At 40.7% G+C, this 26,116-nt stretch overlaps 1 protein-coding gene across 4 annotated transcripts in view; it reads left to right on the top strand.

The window, feature by feature from the left end:
- Positions 1 to 24,905, top strand: part of CDC14A (cell division cycle 14A) — a 188,035-nt gene extending 163,130 nt beyond the window's left edge. For 3 of the 4 annotated variants that reach the window (XM_077452822.1, XM_077452821.1, XM_077452823.1), the window contains 2 exons: positions 10,992 to 11,271; positions 20,209 to 24,905. In XM_077452822.1, the coding sequence (XP_077308948.1) occupies positions 10,992 to 11,271; positions 20,209 to 20,238 (310 nt within the window). In that variant the 3' untranslated portion in view covers positions 20,239 to 24,905. The remainder of the gene's footprint in view (positions 1 to 10,991; positions 11,272 to 20,208) is intronic. The other variant, XM_077452824.1, reaches the window with a different exon arrangement.
- Positions 24,906 to 26,116: the final 1,211 nt, after the last annotated feature.

Below are 26,116 nucleotides of genomic sequence, written 5' to 3'. Positions count from 1 at the left end.
AAGATGGATATTTTGTGGCATTTACGTAGTAATGGCTTTCTTCTGGCGACTGGACCATGCAGCTCATCTTTCTTCAAGTGTCTCCTTATTGTGCATCTTAACCTCCCTGGCGGTATGATTCAGTCTGGAATAAGGTGCTGAAAGCGGTACAATTATTTTGCATGGAAATCTGGCGTTTTATTTTGTAGTCCTGTAATTCTTAGGAATAACGCTCTTAAATCTGTTCAAACCAGAGTCTAGCAGACATCCCGGGTATGATAAAGTTTATAATATAATAAAGAATAATAAAAAATATTCAATAATGTAATCAAATCCTAAAACACTGAAAAAGGGACACTTTCTGGTTGCTATGGACAATCTCCAAATTCCAGGCAGAAAAAAACAGTATTTATAATATAAAAGTGCATGCAGGGCACTGCACAGACCACTAGGGACAAAGGGGGTGTGTATTTTTTAATACAGCACTGTAATCTGTAAGATTACAGTGCTGTGTGTGTTTTGTGTGTTTTTACTTTTTTGAATTTGCCGCCGTTCTCCGCTCCCGTGCGCCGTAACGTCGCAGGGAACGGAGCTCTGCGGCATTCGGCACTGTGAATCGAGCGCAGGACGGCTCGATCACACAGCGCGGAGGACATCGCTGGATCCAGGGGACAAGGTGAGTAACTCTCCCTGTGTCCTCCCCTGCATTGAGCGAAGCGATCCCGAGTCTGGCGCGGGGTTACCGCTCCTGTAATTAAAATCCCAACCCGAGCCAGACTCGGGATTACCGCTAGGGGGGTTAAACAGCCACACCACATGTTTTCAGAGAGTCCTGTATTTTACCTGACGCTATTTGTGGGTTTTTCTTTGCATCCCGGACAATTTTCCTGGCAGTTGTGGCTGAAATTTTACTTGGTCTACCTGACCGTGGTTTGGTTCCAACAGAACCCCTCATTTTCCACTTCTTGATTATAGTTTGAACACTGCTGATTGGCATTCTCAATTCCTTGGATATCTTTTTATATCCCTTTCCTGTTTTATACAGTTCAACTACCTTTTTCCGCAGATCCTTTGACAATTCTTTTGCTTTCCCCATTTCCCCATGAATCTAGAAACCTCAGTGCAGCACTGGGTGAAAGATGCAAAGGTCTGCCAGGAGTCCAGAAACTCATTGGCCTTTTAAAACTCATTGATCTTTAATACACACACACACTAATTACAAGCAAACAGATCACAGGTGACAATGATTACCTTTAATAGCCATTCAAACCCCTTTGTGTCAACTTGTGTGCATGTTATCAGGCCAAAATCACCAGGGTATGTAAACTTTTGATCAAGGTCATTTGGGTAGTTTCAGTTGTGATTATGATTTAAAAAGAGTAAACACAGTTGATTGATAATAAATGGCTTTAGCCAAACACTAACCATGAGTGAAGGAAATGTTTTTGTGTTATCATTCATATTCTCTGAAAAATGGCCAAGAAATCATAAATTATGCCAGGGTATGTAAACATGAGCACAACTTTACATACAGTACAATATAATCAGCTCCATCTAGTTGCCATAATGTAGTATTTTTATGATTTTTTTATATTCTTTATGAATAAATAACATTCACCCTGGAGAAAAGATAGCCTTGTAACATTCAATTTTGCCCCCATTTGTACAGAACAAATGTACATGCAGCTTCATACAATGAATGGCTCTGAAATTTTGTTTTCATTAATAAACCCCTTGTGACAGAGACAGAATCGAGAGCTTCTGGCTAGTTTTCTGTTTGCCGTCTGTGTATTTTAATAGCCCTGAACTTTTATTTTTCCATCAGGATATCTTTTTTAGATGCGTGCTTAGGTTCAAAAACATATGACATGTAGGAACTGAATTCAATTTTTTTTAATCTAATTATCTTTATAAAAATGGATATTCTCTCTGGAAACTGGATCATTAAAATAAATTGGCCAATTTGTCAGAAGAGCAGAATTTTTAAGAAGTTTGCTTTGCCCAAAGAGTACCTGAAAAGTTTGCGGTGGCTTAAATTACCTGGTAAAATGTCAATTGACAACAGCATACTGGTTTTACATAAGAAGATTTTTTGTAAAAAGGAATCAATAGCTATGGGACAAAAGGCTTCAAAACAGAGGAACTGGCAGTGTAGATGTTAACACCTTTGTCTCTTCTAGATTTCAGGCTCCCTAATTTTCTGCGTGGGATAATGTAGTATCTTTGCATGTGACAGTATAATTATGTCATTTCCCTAATGACTGCAGTATCAGTGAGAACTTCCACGTCAGTTCAGTAGAAAAGGTACAATATAGGTATTTACAGCCTACGCGATTTGCAAGCAGTTCACACATTCAAATATATAGAGACCTGTCCTAACTCTGATACAGTTAATGTGTTAAAAATAATTTTTAATTTGTTAGAAACCGTAATTTTTTTTTACCCTATACAGTGGTGAAAACTATACAAAACTATACAATAATTGGATCCCCTGTAGAGTTTTTAGGTTTGCCTACTTACAAAGACATAAAGTGTCTATAATTTTTATCATAGGTGCATTTTAAATGATAGAGACAGAATATTAACCAACAATCCAGGAAAAAACACATGGTACAAATGTTAGCAATTGAGTTGCAGTTCAGCGAATAAAATAAGTATTTGATCTCCTACCAACCAACAATAATTCTGGCTCTCACAGACTAGCTACAGTATGTGTTAATGTGGTACACAGATTAGTCCTGTTAAATTGAGAAGGTGCCCCTAACGACAACCTGTTATGTATATAAAAGACACATGCCCATAGAATTTCTTTCTTCCATTCAAACCTCACCATCATGGGCAAGACCAAAGAGCTGTCAAAGGACATCGGGGACATGATTGTAGACCTGCACAAGGCTGGAATGGGCTACAAGACCATCAGCAAGAAGCTTGGTGAGAAGGAGACAACTGTTGGAGCGATTATTCACACATGGAAGAAATACAAAATAACCATCAATCGCCCTTGGTCTGGAGCTCCATGCAACATTTTGCCTCATGGGGTAAGGATTTTCATTAGAAAAGTGAGGAATCAGCCCAGAACTACACGGGAGGAGCTTGTGAATAATCTCAAGGAGGTTGGGACCACAGTTATCAAACAAACCTTTGGTAACACAATGCACTTCCATGGAAAAATTGAGCTCTTCTAGATTAACTTGACTCTCTGTGTTTGGAGGAAGAAAAACGCTGACTTACTCTTAGCCCTTGTACACACGGTTGGACATTCTGACAACCAAATCTGTCAGATTTTGTTTGACGGATTTTGTCCGTAACTGGTGTTGCATACACACGGTCGGACAAAGTTGTCGGAAAATCCGATCGTTTAGAATGTAATGACGTTATTTCGTTACGACGGGACTACGTTCAGGCTAGTAGCCAATAGCTTTGGTCTAGGAATTTGAGCTGAGCATGCAAGGCACTTTGTCGGATCGGAATTCTCTACATACGATCGGACAAAGTCCGATCGGATCATGTTGTCGGAAAATTTTTATATCCAGCTCTAAAACTTTGTTGGTCGGATATTCCGACGGAAACAGTCCGATGGAGCCCACACACAGTTGGATTATCCGACAACACGGTCCGATCGGACATTTTCCATCGGAATGTCCGACCGTGTGTACAAGGGCTTAGAACAACATCCCTATAGTCAAGCACAGAGGTAGAAACATTATGCTTTGGAGCTGTTTCTCTGCTAAAGGTACAGGCCAACTTTGCTGCATGGGAGGAGGCCATGTATTGTAAAATCTTGGATGAGACCCGTCTTCCCTCAGCCAGAACACTGAAGATGGGTTGTGGATTGGCATGACACTGATTCAAAACATACCGCCAAGGCAACAAAGGAGTGGCTCAAGAAAAAGCACATTATGGTCATGTAGTGGCCTAGCCAGTCTCCAGACCTTAATCCTACAGAAAATTTTATAGAGGGAGCTTAAACTTCCAGTTGCCAAGCGACAGCCAAGAAACCTTAAGGATTTAAAGAAGATCTGTAAAGAAGAGTGGACCAAAATCCCTCCTGAGATGTGTGCAACCAACTACTAAGAAACGTCTTCCCTCTGTGCTTGCAAACAAGGCTTTCTCCACCAAGTACTACAGTGCCTTGAAAAAGTATTCATACCCCTTAAAACTTTCCACATTTTGTCATGTTAAAACCAAAAACGTAAATGTATTTTTATTAGGATTTTTTGTGATAGAGCAACACAAAATGGCACATAATTGTAAAGTGGAAGGAAAGTGGTTTTCAATTTTTTTTACAAATAAATATCTGCAAAGTGTGGCGTGCATTTGTATTCAGCCCCCTTTACTATAATAACCGTAACTACAATCTAGTGGAACCAATTGCCTTCAGAATTGACCTAATTAGTAAATAGAGTCCACCTGTGTGTAATTTAATCTCAATATAAATACAGCTGTTCTTTGAAGCCCTCAGAGGTTAAAAAACCTTAGTGAACTTAGCATCATAAAGGCCAAGGAACACATCAAACAGGTCAGGGATAAAGTTGTGGACAAATTTATAGCAGGGTTAGGTTATAAATAAATATCCCAAGCTTTGAACATCTCACGGAGCACTGTTCAATCCATCATCCAAAAATGGAAAGTATATGGCACAACTGCAAACCCACCAAGACATGACCAGGTATTCCCGAGTCTGGCTCGGGTGAGATTTCAGTACCAAAAGCGGTAACCCCGAGCCTCGGGATTGCATTGCAGGATCCATGTAGAGGTTACTTGCCTTGTCCCCTGGATCCTGCGATGTCTTCCCGCTGTGATCTGCGAGCCTCCATGTCTCGCTCAAATCATAGTGCTGAACTCCATTCCCTGCGAGCGTTGCGACCCACAGGGACGGAGTTCGGCGCCAAATTCAAAAACTAAAAAACACAGTATAGATACAGTATACTGTAATCTTACAGATTGCAGTACTGTATCAAATAATTACACATCCCCTTTGTCCCTAGTGGTTTGTCCAGTGTCCTGCATGCAGTTTTATATTATATATGCTGTTCTTTCTGCCAGGAAACTGGAGATTGTCCATAGCAACTAAAACATGTCCGTTTACATTATAAGTGCTTTTAGACCAGCTAGAAAACAGCGATAATAAATTAGAATCACTTTCAGAATTGAGTGATAGTGATTTGTGGGGAAATCCATCATCAAACACTGAAAGTAATGACAGTGACAATTCTGCAACTGAGCAAATTTGTGTTTATTGATTACCATATTGAATAATTTTTATTATTATTATATTATTATTTGTTATAATTATTTATAGTTATTTATTATATTATAATTTATGATTTCATGTTTCAAACTTTATCATACCCGGGATGTCTACTAGACTCTGGTTTGGACAGATTTCAGTGAGTTATTTCTAAGAATTACAGGCCTACAATATAAAACGCCAAATTTCCATGTAAAATAATGGTACCGCTTTCAGCACCTAAAATATGAAATAATCATACCGCCAGGGAGGTTAATGCCAATGGTCCCAAAAATGTGTCAAAATTGTCCGATATGTCCGCCATAATGTGGCAGTCACAATAAAAAATCGCTGATCACCGCCATTACTAGTAAAAAAAAAAAATTATCAATAAAAATGCCATAAAACTATCCCCTATTTTGTAGACGCTATAACTTTTGCGCAAACCAATTAATAAACGCTTATTGCAATTTTTTTTTAACCAAAAATATGTAGAAGAATATGCTTCGGCCTATACTGAGGAAAAAATGTTTTTATAAATATTTTTTGGGGGATATTATAGCAAAAACTAAAAAATAATGCGTTTTTTTCAAAACTGTCGCTATTTTTTTGTTTATAGCGCCAAAAATTTTAACCGCAGAGGTGATCAAATACCACCAAGAGAAAGCTCTATTTGTGGGGAAAAAAGGACATCAATTTTGTTTGGGAACCACGTCGCACGACCACGTCCAAGTGTCAGTTAAAGCGACGCAGTGCCGAATCGCAAAAAGTGCTCTGGTCCTGGAAGGGAGTAAATTCTTCCGGGGCTGAAGTGGTTAATGAACTGACTTTTCAGACTGAATACTGCAACATTATATTAGTATAAAGAGACTTAGTTGGTTAAATAAGCTTGCGTCTGACATCTATTCATTTAAAGCAGAGGTCTCAAACTGGTGGCCCTCCAGCTGTTGAAAAACTACAAGTCCCATGAGGCATTGCAAGGCTGACAGTTAAAGCGGTTCTTCACCCTAAAGGGGAAGTTCCGCTAATCTGATCCCTCCCCCCCCTCCGGTGCCACAATCGGCACCTTTCAGGGGGGAGGGGGTGCAGTTACCTGGATAATCCAGGTATCTGCACCCACTTCCGGCCAGACCGCCGCAGACGCCCCCCCCCCCGTTGTGTTCTGGGAAACACACAGTTCCCAGAGACACAGCGGGGGACCATAAGAGACGCGCAGCGCGACTCGCGCATGCGCAGTAGGGAACCGGGCAGTGAAGCTGTAATGCTTCACTTCCGATTCCCTGACAGAGGATGGCAGCGGGGGCAGCAGCGAGACGAGCGATCGCTCGTCATCTGCCGCCGACATCCTGGACAGATAAGTGTGAGTGGACCCTGGGACAGGTAAGTGTGATTTTATTAAAAGTCAGCAGCTGCAATATTAGTAGCTGCTGGCTTTTAATATTTTTATTTTAGGTGCAGAACCGCTTTAAGAGCAAGACTCCCAAAGGCAATGGCATGATGGGACTTGTAGTTTCGCAACATCTGGAGGGCCACCAGTTTGAGACCCCTGATTTAAAGTGTTATTCCAGGCAAACAGCTAAATGTGTAATTGGAATACAGATATGTTTACAGGTAATCCCAAAAGTATGAATTTTGTCTGGGTTTACTTGTAATAAGTACCTCTGCTAGTTTGTAAGATCTCTACTATTCCCTGGTTTAGCCCCCATTCACTCCAGTTCTGGCTTTGAAAAGCGCGATTTCAAAGCTTAGCAATCAGTGCAGTTTGCACTGCCGATTTCATTGTGGCCTTGCGACCTCATTTAACAGACGTCTGTGCAAGTCGCAATGAAATCGGTAAAAAGTAGTGCAGAAACCTTTTGCATCAGTCGCGGCAATATGAATGGTTCCATTGACAGCAATGGGGTGCGACTTGTTATGCGATTTGGAACAATTTGCATGACAAGTCGCACCTGTGTGAACGGGGTTTAATGTTACTGATCTCTAGGCCATTTTTGCTGCTTTCTAAGCTAGGTCTCTGCTTACTGGACAGAAGTTGTGATGCCAAATCAGAGAGCTGGATGAGGAGAGGTGATACAGAAAGTTGAATGTTGAACCATGAAGACAAACTGCTTGTTCATAAAATATGCATGTCACTTATCTGGCCATGCAGTGCAAAAATGTGTGAAAATCACGGGAATTAACATTTTGCCAGTTAGATCCCATTCACACCAAGCCGCCTCGGGCGTCAGTGGTAAAGAAGCGATATTTTTAGCGTCATTTTAGCAGTGTTATTCGGCTGCTATCTGGGCGGTTTTAACCCTCTGCTAGTGGCCAAAAAGGGGTTAAATCCACCTACAAAATGCCGCCGGAGCAGTGTTTTGCCGGCGGTATCGCAGCGGTGCCACATTGATTTCCATGGGGAGCATCGGTGGAGGAGCAGTGAGTTGACCGCTCCAAAGAAGCTGCTGGCAGGACTTTTTCTGACGCCCTGCCAGCGCACCACTCCAGTGTGAAAGCCCTCGGCATGGAGTGCATGTAGCAGCTGTTTTAGGGCCTTTTGCAGGCGCTATTTTTAAAGCTATAGTGCCTGCAAAACTCTCCGGTGTGAATGGGGTCTTAAAATGGTAAACAGATATGGATTTTAACTGTGTATTAAGTTGTTTGTCTACAGTTTCCCTTGACTAATTAGTACTAGGTTTGAGATATTAAATCTTAAATATAATAAACGGGTAACAACTACCATAATACTGCTTAGTTTTCTCTGCTGCCAATGACTGAGACACTGGAGTAACAATCCATTCCAAGTTATGTATTATATCACAACATAATTATCAGCGACCGCTTTCAATGCATTCAGTATGCTATAAGGTATTAGATTCTTGGCTACAATCCATTAGAATTTTTGGAGCGATAAGGTCAGTAAATACCAATTATTAAACTCCTGACTCACTTCCAGATCATTCTTATTTTAAAAACAATGCTCACTTCACTTCCGTTCACAAATACACTGCTTCCTTCAAGTGGAAACTCCAAGCAGATCAGGAAAATCCAATTATGCTTTGTTTTATCAATTACAGGGAAAGTTTTTATTCCTTCTAGCTTACATCAGTCCTTAGTGTTCGGGGTCAAAAAATAATGATGTGCACATTTTATTTTATGCTGTTCATTTGATAACTGAGTTATATGTATTTTTTCTGTTAGAATTTTTTTACTTATTAAATCTAGACCATCACACACATTCAGCAGTAATAATCATGGTATCCTATGTACATGTCTAAGAATTTAGCCAGTCAGTGGCAGAAAGGATATGTTTGAATTCTCCTGCCGTAATGCCATTAAAACTGGACTAAGGTCTCATTCACACGGACATATCCAACATACTGACAGAAGGATCTTGTACGCTTTTTGTGTGCATGTAATGTTTATGCAACATCTACATATGGGCAGTGTACAGGGACCCCATTGGCCACCACTGTAGCTCATGGCTGACATATCAGTAACAAAAATGTGTAATCAGCAGTGGCTGCACTGTCAGTCTTCTGAATCAGTCATTGATTTGGCAGTGGAATATGCGCAGAATGGCCTCAGGTAGTCATTCATGAATGACTACCCAAGCTCCACTGCACAGGCACTGTCAGAGCATTAATGAAATTCAGAAATACAGGGGGAGATTTACTAAAACCGGAGCATGCAAAATCTGATGCAGCTCTGCATAGAAACCAATCAGCTTCCAAGTTTTAGGCTACTTTCAAATTGGGGTGTTGTGGCGGTACTATATTTAGCACCGCTTTACCGTTGTTTAGCAGCGCTATTTGGCCACTAGCGGGGCGGTTTTAACCCCTGCTAGTGGCCGAAAAAGGGTTAAAAACACCCGCCTAGTGCCACTGCATCAGCGCTATTCCGGCTGTTTAACGGTGCTGCCCCATTGTTTTCAATGGGAAGGGGCGCTTTAGCTCATATACTGCTCCATTGATGCAGCCTGCAGGATTTTTTGTACCGTCCAGCAAGCGCACCGATCCAGTGTGAAAACCCTCGGGCTCTCACACTGGAGACACAGGAGAGGCGCTTTACAGGCGCTATACAGGTGCTATTTTTAACCCTGTAGCGTCTGTAAAGTGCCTTAGTGTAAAAGTAGCCTAATTTTCAGTTTAATTGAACAAACTGAAGTTAGAAGTTGATTAGCTACCATGCACAGCTACACCAGATTCTGAATTCTGATTCTGTTGTAGTAAATCTCCCCCCAGGTGTATTATAAGCAGCACGGGTGACTCTGATTACATATTGTTATTGACATTTCTTCCAACCATGGCAGCAGCTGCCAACAGTGTTCCTGTATAATGTAGACATGTAAATGCTGGAAAAAATGTTTACATGCGTTCAGCGTGAAATACAAGTGTACAGCTACTTACATATGCGTACAAATATGTACCCTGTATGCAGCGTATATTACATGCTTGTGAATAAACCCTTACGGTAAGCTTTAAGTTGGTCAACTTAGTACAGTATATCAACTTAGTAAATGCTGGGCCCATCCTAAGCAAGTCATTTAAATTCTGACCAGAAAGATCATCCCAATATAACAAAATAACATGACCAAAAGTTTAAAAGAGAACTCCAACAGGATAAAGAATTCAGTAATTACCATGTTATATAAATAGCTGTTTGTCCTTGTCACTTTTTTTATTTTTTATTAAGTACAATAATGGTAAAGGCTAAAACATAATTATAAAATTTTTGTTTTCATTTCTTTTCGGTGCTGCAGTGGCTGAAACACCCCCGTCAGTGCTATAGTTTGTCTTGAGGTGTTGGTCACATTGATCTACATATAAATGTGTAGAAAAACATAAACGCAGTTTTGGACTACAATATACTATATTTCACAGTGGTGATCTCTTACTGTAAATGTAAAGAGCCACAAATGTGCTTCTGTAGCGGAAACAGTAGTCTATGCAGCCTAACCTCTACTAAGACCTCACTGTCCTGATCATCATAGACTGTACAGTAACAGTGGACATCTACCTTACATACAGTGCCAGGCATTGGATTTATGTGATTGCAAATATCCACATACAGGGAACTGATTTTCAAACATTTTTATTACTATTACTGCAGTACACAATAAAAAGACTCATGGCTTCCGATAAGCTAATATATAGATTTACTGTAAATTTTTCAGCCTGAATAGAGTTTTCTTTTATAGCTTGCCAACCTATAATATTATACCTGTATTACTACCAATATATATTAATATACCTGTATTATTAGGTTCTGAAATTGGCTACGAGTGCTGTTTAAATATACATTTCAACTGTTTTGAACAGAATGGGGAAGGGTTTCATCCTTTTTAGCTTTTTATTTTACTGTCTGTAGCCTGGAGGAGGACATTTACACTCACTTCCTGCTTAGGTGACAGTGTTGTCAATGGGACAGGAAGAGAGGGGAAATCTCCAAATGGGGTCACAGTAATAAAAATGAGACACAGGTTCTAACCTAACTCACGCCCTCCAAAATTTTAAAGGTTTTGGATGGAGTTCTACTTTCCAGACATCATATGTTTAAAGTTTCTGAATATGTTGCGGTGCATAGTGATTAATAATGTTAAATATCACTTTATGCTAAATTGTTTGACATACAGGGTTTCTGTATGTGTAACATGTCCATGTGATTGTTATATGTCCTTTATATGCATTCAGCATGATATGCATGTTGTCAGAGTATGTCTGTTTGTTGTTTTTCCTGCTTGTTTACTAAATGGATCAATGCACACATTCTATCATTCCCCCCTCATGTTTTTTCCTCCCAGTTTCTCTGTAAATACACGGTTTGCTGGCTCGCTTGGGAATCTAAACTCTGCTTTGGAAGAGCTAGATGGTACCCGCAGTTCCTCTCCCTCCCGTCCCAGCTACTCCCCAGCACACCCTTCCAGCTTGTACCCCACCAGTCCTCCTGGCCGAAGCCAAGGCGAGTTCAACAACAACCGTAACTGGAACGTGTCTGCTGCTGGCAATGATTCCTATGGATCCTACCGACCCTCATACACAGGCCTTTCCTCCACTGCACGTTACTTGAGTCGCTCTATTCCTGTAAGTGTCCTGAGATCACTTCATAACTCACATTAGGATTTGCCTGCTAATTATTGCTTTATTCCTGCAATGGCTTGTAATACTGCTATCCTACGTATGTCAGCTAACTGGTATGCTGCTTCTTTGCCCTTCAATCAACATAGTCTGTTTTAGATGGGCTAACGGTAAGGACATGTTGCATTGTATACATAGGGCATACCAAAGGGCATATATAAAGTCAAGACTTTGTACTGTGCTTTACAGTGCAGTTTTACTTATCTATTGTGAAAAAAAACTTTCATGTCAGTTTTAAAATCCCTCATTTGTAAAATCCCAAAGTGAAAACTACTGTATGCAAAGTGGTATGTAAAAATGCCTGTAAACTGACACACAAGACATTAACAGGTGCAAAACATGTTAAAAGGTGGCAAAAGGCAAAATTGGCAGGAAAATACTTTTGCTAACTAGATAAAGTTTCTTAAGCTTATTATTATTTCTGTGAAATAATAGAATTTGCCAGGTGCTAAATACCAAGCAAAAATAATAATTAAGAGAAATTGGTGAAAGTTTCTTTAAAAATAGAATGAAATCTAGTGGTGGATTTTATTGAACTCACAGTTCAGCACAAGGTCTGACATAGTAGTGGGCCCAACAGGAATGTTTTTTCAGGTACTGTATATAATGCTGGAGAGGTTGGGGGGCTCCGTACATAATGGAGAAGTTGGACAGGTAGTGATGGACTTAAATGGGTACTATATATAATGCTGGTGGGACTAGGCAGGTACCGTATATAATGCTGGAGAGGGCAGGGGGAGGGGCTCTGTACATAATGCTGGAGAAGTGGGACAAGTAGTGATGGACTTAGATAGGTACTATATATAATGCTGGTGGGACTAGGCAGGTACTGTATATAATGCTGGAGAGGTTGGGAGGGTACTGGTGGGGTTAGAGGGGTTCTTGTATATAATGTTGTTGGGGTAGGGAGGTACTGTATATAATGGTTGGGGGGTACTGGTGGGATTAGAAGGGTCTTGTATATAATGCAAGAGAGGTTAGGCAGGCAATGCATATAATGCTGGAGAGGTTGAGAGGGTACTGGTGAGGTTAGAGGGGTACTGTATACATTGTATATTGCTAGTGGGGTTAGATGGTTACTTTATATAATGCTGGAGAGGTTGTGGGTACTGGTGGGCTTAGAGGGGTACAGTATATAATGCTGATAGGGTTAGGCAGGTATTGTATATAATGCTGGGAGGTTTGGCAGGTAGTGGTGGGTTTGTAGGGGTACTGTATACAATGCTGGTGGGGTTAGGTGGGTACTTTATATAATACTGAAGAGGTAGGGAGGGTACTGGTGAGGTTAGAGGGATACTGTATACAAGTATAATGCTAGTGTGGTTAGAGGGGTACTGTATATAATGGTGGAGGGGTTGAGGTTACTGGTGGGTATTGGGGGTACTGTATATAATGCTGGAGAGGTTGGGAGGGTACTGGTGGGGTTAGGAGGGTTTTGTATATAATGCAGGTGAGGTTAGGCAGGTGATGTATATAATGCTGGCGAGGTTGGGAGGGTACTGGTGAGGTTAGAGGGATACTGTATACAACATATAATGCTAGTAGGGTTAGAGGGGTACTGTATATAATAGTGGAGAGGTTGAGGGTACTGGTTGGTTTGGGGGGTACTGTATATAATGCTGATAGGGTTTGGCAGGTTTTGTATATAATGCTGGGAGGTTGGGAAGGTAGTGGTTGAGTTGAAGGGGTACTGTATATAATGCTGGTGTAGTTAGGTGGGTACTTTATATAATGCTGAAGAGGTAGGGAGGGTACTGGTTGGGTTAGAGGGATACTGTAAATAATGCAGGTGAGGTTAGAAAGGTACTATATATAATACTGGTGAGGTTGGGACAGTACTGGTGAGGTTAAAGGGGTACTGTATACAATATATAATGCTGGGGGGGGGGTCGATGGGTACTCTATATTATGGTGGAGGGATTGGGGGTACTGGTGGGTTTACTGGGGTACTGTAAATAATGATGGGTGGTTTAGAGGGTACTGATGAGGTTAGAGGGGTACTGTATACAACGTATAATGCTAGTGTGGTTAGAGGGGTACTGTATATAATGCTGGAGAGTAGGGTTCACAGATACAACTTTTTTAAGACAGTACAAATACAAGTACTGATACTTTTTTCAAGTACCCACCGATACCGATTACCGATACTTTTTTTAATGTCATGTGACAGTAGCACTGATGAACCCTGATAGGTGGCAATGATGAGGTGTGGACTGTGTCAGTAGTTTTTTTTTTTTACCTCCCTTTGAGACAGGGAAAGGGACTGAGGACACAGATTCCCCAGTCCCTTTCTTTGTAGCCTCAGCTGCACTGGAGATTAATGGACAGGAGACAGAGGCTCTTCTCCATTCACAAACTGAAGCATTGTAAACATCTAAATGTGCATTTAAAAAAGGAAGGATTCAGTAAATGACATATTTACTGGCTCCTTCCTCAGCTCTCCATCTTGACAGATCCAAGACAGGGGGAACTGGAGGAGAACATGGAGGGGGAGCGGAGAAGGACACAGAGGGGGATCGGAGAAGAAGCAGAGGAGGAGGGGGGGGGAGCGGCGGAGAATACAGAGGGGGATTGAAGAAGGAGCAGAGACAGATGTGGAGGGGGAGCAGAGGAGGACTTGGCAGGGAACCTTAGGAGCTTGGAGGAGGAAACAGAGGAGGACACAAGGGACAGTCCGGATGATTGGGGCGGCAGGGGGTGTTACAAGCACCGATCTCCCTGTATAGATTTGAATAAAGCAGCTGAAAGCCACAAGAGGGAGAGGAGGAGAAATGTCTGTCATGTACTTTATTGAGATCTATACAGGGAGATCCGTGCTTGTAACTGCCATACTGCCACACCGATCCCCTGACTGCCCAGGTATCGGATTAGGCATCAGAGTATTTGCACAAGCACTCATGCAAATGCTCGGTATCGGCACTGATATCGATACTAGTATCGGTGCCACCCTACTGGAGAGGTTGGAAGGGCACTGGTGAGGTTAGAGGGGTACTGTATATAATGCTGGTAGGTTTAGTCAGGTACTTTATATACAGTGACTTGAAAAAGTATTCATACCCTATGAAATTTTCCACATTTTGCCATGTTACAACAATGTATTTTATTGGGATTTTATGTGATAGACCAACACAAAGTGGCAGATAATTGTGAAGTGGAAGGAAAATGATAAATGGTTTTTAATTTTTTTACAAATAAATATGTGAAAAGTGTGGGGTGCATTTGTATTCAGCCCCCCTGAGTCAATACTTTGTAGAACCACCTCTTGCTGCAATTACAGCTGCAAGTCTTTTTGGGGATGTCTCTACCAGCTGTGCACATCTACAGAGTGAAATGTTTGCCCATTCGTCTTTGCAAAATAGCTCAAGCTCTGTCAGATTGCATGGAGAGCATCTGTGAACAGCAGTTTTCAAGTCTTGCCACATATTTTCAATTGGATTTAGGTCTGCACTTTGACTGGGCCATTCTAACACATGAATATGCTTTGATCTAAACCATTCCATTGTAACCCTGGCTGTATGTTTAGGGTCATTGTCCTGCTGGAAGGTGAACCTCTGCCTCAGTCTCAAGTCTTTTGCAGATTCTAACAGGTTTTCTTCTAAGATTTCCCTGTATTTGGCTCCATCCATCTTCCCATCAATTCTGACCATCTTCCCTGTCCCTGCTGAAGAAAAGTATCCCCACAACATGATGCTGCCACCACTACCCTGTTTCCCCCCAAAATAAGACCTAGCGTGATTGTCGTTGATGGCTGCAATATAAGCCCTACCCCCCCAAATAAGCCCTACTCTGTTTCCCCGAAAAAAAGCCCTAACCTGAAAATAAGACCTACAAGGACTTTAACTAGGGCTTACTTGGGAGGTAGAGCTTATATAGCAGCCATCACCGACAATCACGCTAGGTCTTATTTTCGGGGAAACAGGGTTGTGTTTCAGGGTGAGGGTGGTGTGTTCAGGGCTTTGTGTAGTGTTCGTTTTCAGCCACACATAGCGTTTTGTTTTTAGGTCAAAAAGTTCAATTTTGATCTCATATGACCAGAGCAGCTTTTTCCACATGTTTACTGTGTCCCCCACATAGCTTCTCGCAAACTGCAAACGGGACTTCTTATGGCTTTTTTTTTCAATGGTGGCTTTCTTCTTGCCACTCTTCAATAAAGGTCAGATTTGTGGCGTGCACGACTAATAGTTGTCCTGTGGACAGATTCTCCCACCTGAGCTGTGGATCTCTGCAGCTCCTCCAGAGTTACCATGGGCCTCTTGGCTGCTTCTCTGATTAATTCTCTCCTTGCCCAGCCTGTCAGTTTAGGTAGACAGCCATGTCTTGGTTTGCAGTTGCAGTTGTGCCGTACTCTTACCATTTCTGGATGATGGATTAAACAGTGGGATTGTTTTTTAAACTAACCCTGCTCCTCTACTTTATCTCTGATCTGTCTGGTGTGTTCCTTGGCCTTCATTATGCTGTTTTTTCACTAAGGTTTTCTAACAAACCTCTGAGGGCTTCACAGGACAGCTGCTTTTATACTGAGATTCAATTACACACAGGTGGATTCTATTTACTAATTAGGTGTCTTCTGAAGGCAATTGGTTCCACTAGATTTTAGTTAGGGGTATCAGAATAAAGGGGGCTGAATACAAATGCACACCACACTTTTCAGATATTGATTAGTAAAAAATATTCAACCATTTATCATTTTCCTTCCACTGCACAATTATGTGCAACTTTGTTTTTGGTCTATCACATGTTTTTGGTTGCAACATGACAAAATGTGGAAAATTTCAAGGAGTATGAATACTTTTTTAAGACACTGTATGCAGAGAACTATTTCTGCTTATACAGTGAGGGAAAAAAGTATTTGATCCCCTGTTGATTTTGTACATTTACCCACTGATGAAAAAATGATCAGTCTGTAATTTTAATGGTAGATTAATTTTAACAGTGAGACAGAATAACAACAAAAAAATCAAGAAAAAGCATTTAAAAAAAGTTATCACTTGATTTACATTTTAATGAGTGAAAAAAGTATTTGACCCCTTTGCAAAACATGTCATAGTACTTGGTAGCAAAACGCTTATTGGCAATCACAGGGGTCAGGCGTTTCTTGTAGTTGGCCACCAGAGAGGGATTTTGTCCCACTTCTCTTTGCAGATCCTCTCCAAGTCATTCAGGTTTCGAGTCTGACGTTTGGTAACTCAAACCTTCAGCTCCCTCCACATATTTTCTATGGAATTAGGGTCTGGAGACTGGCTAGGCCACTCATGGATCTTAATGTGCTTCTTCTTAAGCCACTCCTTTGTTCCCTTGGCCATGTGTTTTGGGTCATTGTCATGCTGGAATATCCATCCATGAACCATTTTCAATGTCCTGGCTGAGGGATGGAGGTTCTTACCCAAGATTTTACAGTACATGGCCCCGTCCATCGTCCCTTTGATGCGGTGAAGTTGTCCTGTCCCCTTAGCAGAAAAACACCCCAAAGCATAATGTTTCCACCTCCATGTTTGACAGTGGGGATGTGTTCTTGGGGTCATAGGCAGCATTCCTCCTCCTCCAAACCAGGCAAGTTGAGTTGATGCCAAAGAGCTTGATTTTGGTCTCACCTGACCACAACACTATCACCAAGCTCTCCTCTGAATTATTAACATGTTCATTAGCAATCTTCAGATGGGCCTGTACATGTGCTTTCTTGAGAAGGGGGACCTTGCGGGCACTTCAGGATTTCAGTCCTTCACGGCGTAGTGTGTTTTCTTGGTGACTATGGTCCCAGCTGCCTTGAGATCATTGACAAGAGTCTCTTGTGTAGTTCTGGGCTAATTCCTCACCATTCTTATGATCATTGAAACTCCACGAGGTGAGATCCTGCACAGAGCCCCAGACCGAAGGAGACAGTTATTTTGTGTTTCTTCCATTTGCAAATAATCGCACCAACTGTTGTCACCTTCTCACCAAGCTGCTTGGTGATGGTCTTGTAGCCCATTCCTGCCTTGTGTAGGTCTACAATCTTGTCCCTGACATCCTTGGACAGCTCTTTGGTCTTGGCCATGGGGGAAAGATTGCAGTATGATTGCTTGCTTCTGTGGACAGGTGTCTTTTATACAGGTAACAAGCTGAGATAAGGAGCACTCCTTATCTAAGCTCGTTACCTGTATAGAAGACACTTGGGAGCCTGAAATCTTGCTGATTAATAGGGGCTCAAATACTTATTTCACTCATTAGAATTCAAGACAAGTTTTACTTTTTTTGAAATGCGGTTTTCTGGATATTTTCTGGATACTCCCAACAGTACCCTCCAAACATTCCAGCATTATATACATTCTCCCCCTAAAACCACCAGTACCCCAACCCCTCCACCATTATATATAGTACCCCACCAGCATTGTACATTGTATACAGTGCCTCTTTAACCTCACCGGTACCCTCCCAACCTTACTAGCATTATGTATAGTACCTGCCTTACCTTACCTGCATTATCCCAGATAGCAAGGATAACATTTTTGTTGAATTGTAAGTCTGTTAACTTGATGCATATTTTCCCTGGCAAGTTGAACACTTGCAGAGCACTTAAAGCACAAATTTGCATGGAAAATCTCTAGCAAGAGCAAAGTTGCAGTGATGAGTCTACAGCAAGAGCTCTGCAAGTCTACAGCAGGGAAATTCAACCACAGTGACCCCTGTGGTGGGATGACTACAGTACACCATAACTGAACCAGAACTTGCAGCAGACTTTCAGAATGTTTGCAAAAGTTGATCTGGAGTCAAGCAATGCAGACTTGCTGCAATTGTGCAACCAATTTGTGAAGCCTGGCAAGTCTAGCAATTGCTTAGCAAGTCATTTTCAAACTTGCAGCACAATTGCTTGCTATCTGTAAAATACAGTATCCCTCTAACCCCACCAGTACCCTCTCCATCTTTCCAGCATTATGTACAGTACCCACCTATTCCCACCAGCATTATATACAGTACTCCTCTAACCCCATCACTACCTGCACAACCTCCCAATATTACAGTCCCTTGAAAAAAGTATTCATACCCCTTGAAATTTTCCACATTTTGTTATGTTACAACCAAAAATGTATATGTATTTTTTGGGCCTTTACCTAATAGACCAACACAAAGTGCCACATAATTGTGAAGTGGAAGAAAAATGATAAATTGTTTTCATTTTTTTTTTTTACAAATAAATATCTGAAAAGTGTGGCATGCATTTGTATTCAGCCCCTTTACTCTGATACCCCTAACTAAAATCTTGTGGAGCCAATTGCCTTCAGAATTCATCTAATTAGTAAATAGAGTTAACCTGTGTGTAATTGAATCTCAGTATAAATACAGCTGTTCTTTGAAGCCCTCAGAGGTTTGTTTGAGAACCTTAGCAAACAAACAGCATCATGAAGGCCAAGGAACACACCAGACAGGTCAGGGATAAAGTTGTGGAGAAGTTTAAAGCAGGGTTAGGTTATAAAATATCCCAAGCTTTGAACATCTCCCACAGCACTGTTCAATCCATCATCCGAAAATGCAAAGGGTATGGCACAACTGCAAACCTACCAAGACATGGCCGTCCACCTAAACTGACAGGCCAGGCAAGGAGAGCATTAATCAGAGAAGCAGCCAAGAGACCCATGGTAACATTACAGGAGCTGCAGAGATTCACAGCTCAGGTGAGAGACTCTGTCCACAGGACAACTATTAGTCATGCACTCTACAAATCTGGCCTTTAAGGAAGAGTGCAGGAAGAAAGCCATTGTTGAAAGAAAGCCATAAGAAATACCATTTCGAGAAGCCATGTGAGGTACATAGCAAAACATGTGAAAGAAGGTGCTCTGGTCAGATGAGACCAAAATTTAACTTTTTCAAGGCACTGTAAGTTAAAGGGGTTGTAAAGGCAGTGCTCACAATCACTGCCAGCCCCTCTGCTAGGATAATGTCGTATATAGTGTATGTGTTTTTTTTTAATTCTTCTAAAAGCCTTATTTCTCCTTGCCTATCAGCAGTCACGTGACCACTCATCTCTCTCTTCCTCCGAATTATGTACGACAGAGGAAGGGGCCAGGGTCTCCCTCTGACGTCTGCCAGGCAGTCATGAGAAATTAGACGACATTCACTGTATAGTATGTGTTCTCCTAGCAGAGGGGCTGGAAGTGATTGTGAGCAGCAATTTTTATACAGCTCAGAACGGTGCTAGAAGGAGAGGGGACAGGCAGCTCAGACACAGGAGCTGACAGGCAATGAGGGAGGGAGGGAGGAAGACAGAGGAGAGCTGTGGATGATGGAGGCATGTAAACTGACCACAGTGTCAGGGCTCAGCAGCCATAGTAAACCGTGGTCAGTTTACAATGGGAGGGTAGAACCAGGTAGGATCAGCCAGATATTTCAGGTGATAGAAGGGGCCAAATTACACAGCACAAGCACTGTGTTGTTTTTCATGCTTTAAAGGAACATCCTTTTTTTTTTTTTAGGTTAACAAATGCTTTAGGTTTCATATAGTAAACACTCTTCTATATCATGCATATGCCTGTATATACTTGTATACAAATATACGTGTAAATTACTGCACTCAAATGTTAAAAAAAGTATTGTTTTTCTTTTTTATATTTCTGAACACATTGCTGCATTATAGATCTGCATTATGGAAAGGAAAAAAAAGTACATGGCTACAAAAGTATTTTTTTTGTTTTGTTTTTTGCCTGTTTTTTGTGCAAGAGTCCTTAAGGTACATCTGTTGCTAAAGTGAGTTCAGAAATTTAAAGAAAAACAGGGTAATATATTTCTTACCTTTGAACAAATTACATTCAGTTTGTCTTTTTCTTTTCATCATTGCTTTCTATTTGATTTGTATTGATTGTGGAATGGTTTAGGATAATTACACATTTACTCACATTTGTGTTCTTTCAGTCCCTTCAGTCTGAATCTGTTCAGTTCTAAAGGATCTCACAGTCCTGTTAGCCCTCTCCCAGATCCAAATCCTTTGCCATGGAAGAATGGAGGAGAGACAAAGGGAAGGAATCCTTTGTCGAGATAATATCTACTGTGCAACACAAAGAAGAAGCTATCAACTATATCGGCAAGAGACAATATTTACATGCCATAGACATATGCTGTTAAGATTTACTACTGACTGTTTTTTTTCTTTGTTTTTAAAATGTTGGCACCACTGTTGATTTTTTATATTATTTTTTAGCTATTTTTTTTTTTTTTTAGGGGTCCATTCTGATTTGTACATATTTGGTCTTAAAATAAGAATGTCCTAATAAGACAAGAGGATATTTTGTCATGTTTTAGAAGATGTATGTAATTTGTATATCTTACAGAATATATTTTCACATTAGGAATTGTTTGTAACCAAAAATCAAAAGATATATTTTTCTGTCTAGAATGATATTTTTATAATAATGTGTGCTGTGCTGATTGATTCTTGTCAGGCGTGTGATTTGTGAAGAAAACATTTGAAACAATTGCAATATTTGGTGAAATAAAGGCTATGTGTTCTGTAGAAAGCAACTGGCAATTTAAAGGGAAAGAGAGGATTGTGGGTACTTTGCTAAGTTGATTTTTATTTTATATTTATGGGCATTGGCTATCCTGCTGTTGCTGATTATTATTTCTTTCAGTGGAACATGTTTTTCAGTCACTGCTGTGATGGTCATGACAGGGCTGTTCAAGGCAGCCACCTTTTTATATCATTTTTTTTCTTTTTTCAAAGTCTTTTTTTGTATAACCTGATTGAAGTAGAACATGTTTTTATAGGACCAATAAATCTAAAATAGGAACTGGAATTATCATGTATGAATATATAAACTATATACACATATCATATTTTTTTAGCTATAAAATTGGTAAGCAACACTTTGTTAAACACAGCTAACTGTAAGGGCTTGTTCATGCCTTCATGCCACAATTTCAGCATTCAAGATGCATTTTTGCATACTCATTTACACATACTTTTCATGTATTTGTTATGCATTTTCAATGCAGTCTAATGCATTTTTCCACTCTTTTTTTATTTTGACACTTGGGGGGTAATTTATTAAAACTGAAGAGTTCACAGTCTGGTGCAGCTCTGCATAGGGATCAATCAGCTTCCAGTTTTTTGTAAAGCTTAATTGAACAAGCTGAAGTTAGCAGCTGATTGGCTACCATGCACAGCTGCACCAGATTTTGCACTCTCCAGTTTTAGTAAATAAACCCCTTGGTGTACCTTTAGTACTTTTGTTGTAAGCACTGGAACTGACTGCTCTGTTGTGAATTGGGCCATTGGAATAAATGCAATCACTGTGAGTTTGATTTGCCAAAACTAGAAAGTGCAAAAGCTGGTGCATCTGTGCATGGTAGCCAATCAGCTTCTAACTTCAGCTTGTTCATTTAAGCTTTGAGGGAAAAATACTGGAAGATGATTGGTTACTATGCAGATTTGTACCTGATTTTCCACTCTCCAGTATTAGCAAATCAACCTCTGTGGGAGCAGTTTGGATGCAATTTAAAAACGCACTGGAAAGCATCCAATGTGAACCAGCCCTTCATAAATAGTAGCTTTCTTTGAAATAAACTGAGATTTAGGATTACAACTGGAAAACAATCACATTGCGACTTCAAAGAGTGTTGTGCGGTAAAAATGAATGCAATTTGCCTTTGAAAGTTACAGCTTATCCTTGCTGTTTACTTAAAACTGAACACTGGAAACACATTTAAGTTGAAATATATATAAAATGTATATAAAAGCCAATTCACCTGTGAAAGGGCTTGTATTTCTGTGTAGCCAATTCATATATTAAAGCTGATTACACATGGATCAAAATTCAGCCAGTTCAGCAGGAACCGGATAAATTTCGATCCTGTGTGTAGCTCTCTCTATTCAACAGAAGCAGTTTGGTACACTGGCTTCTGTTGAGCAGCCCTGCTAGAAAATCTGCATTTGATCAGCCTCTGCAGCTAATGGCTGCAGCACTGATCAATGTATTCTGTCAGAGGGAGGAGTCCCCGCTGTCAGAATATAATAGCACAGTGCATGGAGGAATCTGTGAGTTTCTTATCATTCAGCCCCCTGATTAAACAGAATAAAAGACTCACAGCGTACCAAGCTTTACACGGTCCTCCCAGACAACACAGCTAGGCCACTGAACTGACTTTTTCATTATTCTAGCTAGGTCACCTCCTTGCCATTAAATTGCGATTAACAAGTCAACTACACTAAGAAGATAAAGGCAGTGGCAATGTGCTATTATTTAAAAAAAATAAAATCTGTTAGGCTTTGTAAAAATTTCATTTTCGTTCAGAAATATATAAAATATATTTAGAGCTAGTCTAAAAAGAATAATTTGGTGAAGAAAAAATAAAAGCATTGTTTTAAATTGCATTCATTAAAATCGTTATATAAATCTGTGCCCTTTATAAAAAAAATGATTGGAAGCTTGTTCTTTCAATTTTTTAACGATGTGTTTATGTTCCAGTTGTATTTGAAGCTTTAGCAATTTTCAACTTCATTACTACTGTGCCTGAATTTGAAGTAATTATGCTGCTACACATATAAACTGAACTGTATATTGAACATTGGAGCATTTAGCATTTTGATATTATTGGTTATTGGTTTGCATGTCTTTCTTCCCTAGGATGTTACTCATTTTTCTTTTCTTTGGATATGACATAAAGCAGATCTGTAAATAAAATAACTTTTTACTATGTACCCGGGGCAAATTAGAGATCGCATGGGCCCTTGGTAGAGTTCAAGCCATCGATCTTCACTCCAAATGCATCACTTTGATCTGATCACTCACTGAAAAATCCTTTGTTTACAAAGCATTAACACGCTACATGTGCTGTATTGGAATGTATTCCATGTTAACAGCAGCTTTGTTTTCTCTCATGAAGACAGTATTTGTATCATTCTACTTTAAAGGGGAAATTTCTGGGCCTTAGGCTCCTGCCCAGATCAAAATACGCTGCCGATGTACAAAGAAATTGTTTTGAGATGACCAGTTAGACAAATACCAATGTGCAGCAATGCACAGAATCCAATCAGAATCCATCTTTCACTGATCTGAAAGTAATAAAAATATTAGTAGTTGCTAAGGGTCTTTGCATGTGGTACTTTATTGAATAGTCCGATCAAACTTGAGGAGTAGGAAATAAAATAATTCACAGATTATTTGCTTGTTAAAACAAATCTGTGTATTTAGATGAAAATCAAGTGTGGAAACCAATGCATTGAAGGTGGTCCAATACTTTAACGAATGTCTGACACATTAGAAAGGTTTTTGATACTGCACAGTAAAAATTAAGCAAGCATTGTGCTAGGTGTGATGATTCTTGGGGTCCACCACAATGGACTAAAATAGGTGTTTAGGCATATCAGTAACTGCATGTTTTGTTAGCATAATCAGAAGATATTTTAGCAGAAAGCATTACAGTGTTATTTATGTTAGACAAAAACACTGGATATATTGTGAATACAGTATTATAATTTAACTGTCAAATTTTCATTCTTGAGTAGTTCGCAGGGTGTAAAAACACGAACGCTGTCAGATGGTCAGCATGTATGAAACATACTTTAACTGTCCGTACACATAAGGTCGTGCAATCAGAATGTGCGTGTTTAAAGCGGAGGTCCACCCTAAAGTGGACCTTCCGCTCATCGGAACCCTCCCCCCCTCCAGCGCCACAATTGTCACCTTTCAGGGGGGAGGGGGGTGCAGGTACCTGTACAGTACAGGTATCTGCACCCACTTCCGGGATAGCTCTCTGCGGAAAGGGGCGTAGATTACGCCCCTTTCCGAAAGTCCCCCGCTGCCTGCTGGGAAACACACAGATCCCAGAAGCAGCGGGTCCATCCTTATTGCGCAGCACGACTCGCGCATGCGCAGTTGGGAACCAGGAAATGAAGCCGAAAGGCTCCACTTCCTGATTCCCATACCCAAGATGGCTGCGGCAGCACCCGAGAGACGATCTAGAGATCGGCTTCGGGTGCCAACATCGCGGGCGCGCTGGACAGGTAAGTGTCACCATTTTAAAAGTCAGCAGCTGCAGTATTTGTAGCTGCTGGCTTTAAAAAAAAAAAAAAAAAAAACGCGGAGTCCCGGCGGACTCCCGCTTTAAATGTGAACATATGGGCAAATTTATTGGAAGATGGTCAGATCACGTCAACATGCCTGACCTTCTTTTTATGTCTATGGCATCTTTTTGAGCATTAATAAGTTGATATTACAATTGCAGACAGAAAGCATTACAAAGTGCAGACTGACATTCCATATGTGTTTTAGGAAAAGCAATACCTACAAACGACTTTAATTACTAATACTGTACAAAAGACAGTTATTTACAATAATCATTAACAACCAATCAGAAAGATACTTTCAGCGGGTGAAAGTTGATATTGTATTAGCAAGGGTAATGCACTTTTAACATGTTGCTTCTATCAAGTTTGTACATGTTTGTATCCCATGCATTTGTTTGTTTTCAAGTTTTTAATGAAGAATTTTTAGAAAGGAAAGTTCAAGTTCAAAGACCCAATCCTCTGCTAGGATGTACATATGAACAACAATAATAATAATAACCAATAACCAGAGAGCAACATTTAATAAAAGAGTTATGGACCAACATTTTGGATTGTGTTTTTTTTGTGTTCTCTTTGTCTGGTGAAAGCAAATAGAATGGGTTTTATAACCTCCTATTACTCCTACTATGGGCGAGGTAAAAAAAAAATACATGATGCAGACCGTCAGCACTCTTTGCACAGAAATTTGTCTGAATCTCCATGTAACATAGATCACCTTTTGCCAGTAGATCTGTTTTTTTCAGCTTCCTTTTAACAGGGTTGGGTTCAGAATGCAAGGTTGTCATCTTATGGATAGGGCAGTCTTAGAGGAACATGCCGTTTTTAAATGGACTTTAAAGCAGAGTTCCCCCACCCCCCCTCCAAAAACACATACCGTAGCTGCTGACTTCTAATTTTAGGACACTTATTGTCCTGGAATCCAGCGATGTCACCACCCCAGCCGATGTTTCCATTGGCTGCTGGATGCTGCCACGGCTGGTAAGGAAACTCTGCAGTGAAGCCTTGCGGCTTCACAGCCGGGTCCCTAATGCGCATGCATGAAGCTCACTGCACTTTATGAACGGTGGGGGGAAGAGGCGGGGCCAAAGTTCTGACGTACCTGGCCCCAGCGAGGTCCGATGGAAATGGGGAAAGGTACCTGTCAAAAATGGGTACCCACTCCCCCCTGAAAGGTGCCAAATGTTGCACCGGAGGGGGGGGGTTCAGATAAGCAGAAGTTCCACTTTTGGGTGAAACTCCGCTTTAGGGCTCAGTTCAAACCTAGTCAGGTGTTAAAAAGGTTGTAACCCTAAAAAAAAAACCTGATCCCTTATAGCAGGTTAAACAGCATAGTGCTTGTACTGTCTAATCTGTCCCTTTCTATGCTGTAAAAAAACTGGTTGATCCTGCCTGTTCCTGTGTCCCCTTATGTAAACTGACCACAGTAATCATGGCTGCTGATCCATGATATCATGGTCAGTTTATATGCCTCATTATCCCGCTGCTCTCCTCTCTCCCCTTCTCTCCTTGCCTGTCAGCTCCTGTGTGTGAGCAACCTCTTTCCCGCCCCTCCCCTCCTGCCGCTATTAGTAGCTGCCAGTAAAGTCCAAGAAGGATTACTGCCAGCCCCTCTGTTCTACCAAGCCATAATACACAGTGTAAATGTTTGTAAAAAATGTTGCCTCTAAGTACCTATTTCAGATTGTGCACAAAGCCCTGGTATTGTCGCGCTTGATTTTCCTCCATCTCACTTTGTCCCTTGGGTACTAAGAGACC

The sequence above is a fragment of the Lithobates pipiens genome, unplaced genomic scaffold, assembly GCF_037356315.1.
Source record: "Lithobates pipiens isolate NorthernLeopardFrog02 unplaced genomic scaffold, aLitPip1_a1.2 Scaffold_23, whole genome shotgun sequence".
NCBI classification, from domain to species: Eukaryota; Metazoa; Chordata; class Amphibia; order Anura; family Ranidae; genus Lithobates; species Lithobates pipiens.
The sequence above is the reverse complement of the archived record's forward strand: the minus strand, read 5'-3'. Positions and strand labels throughout refer to the sequence as shown.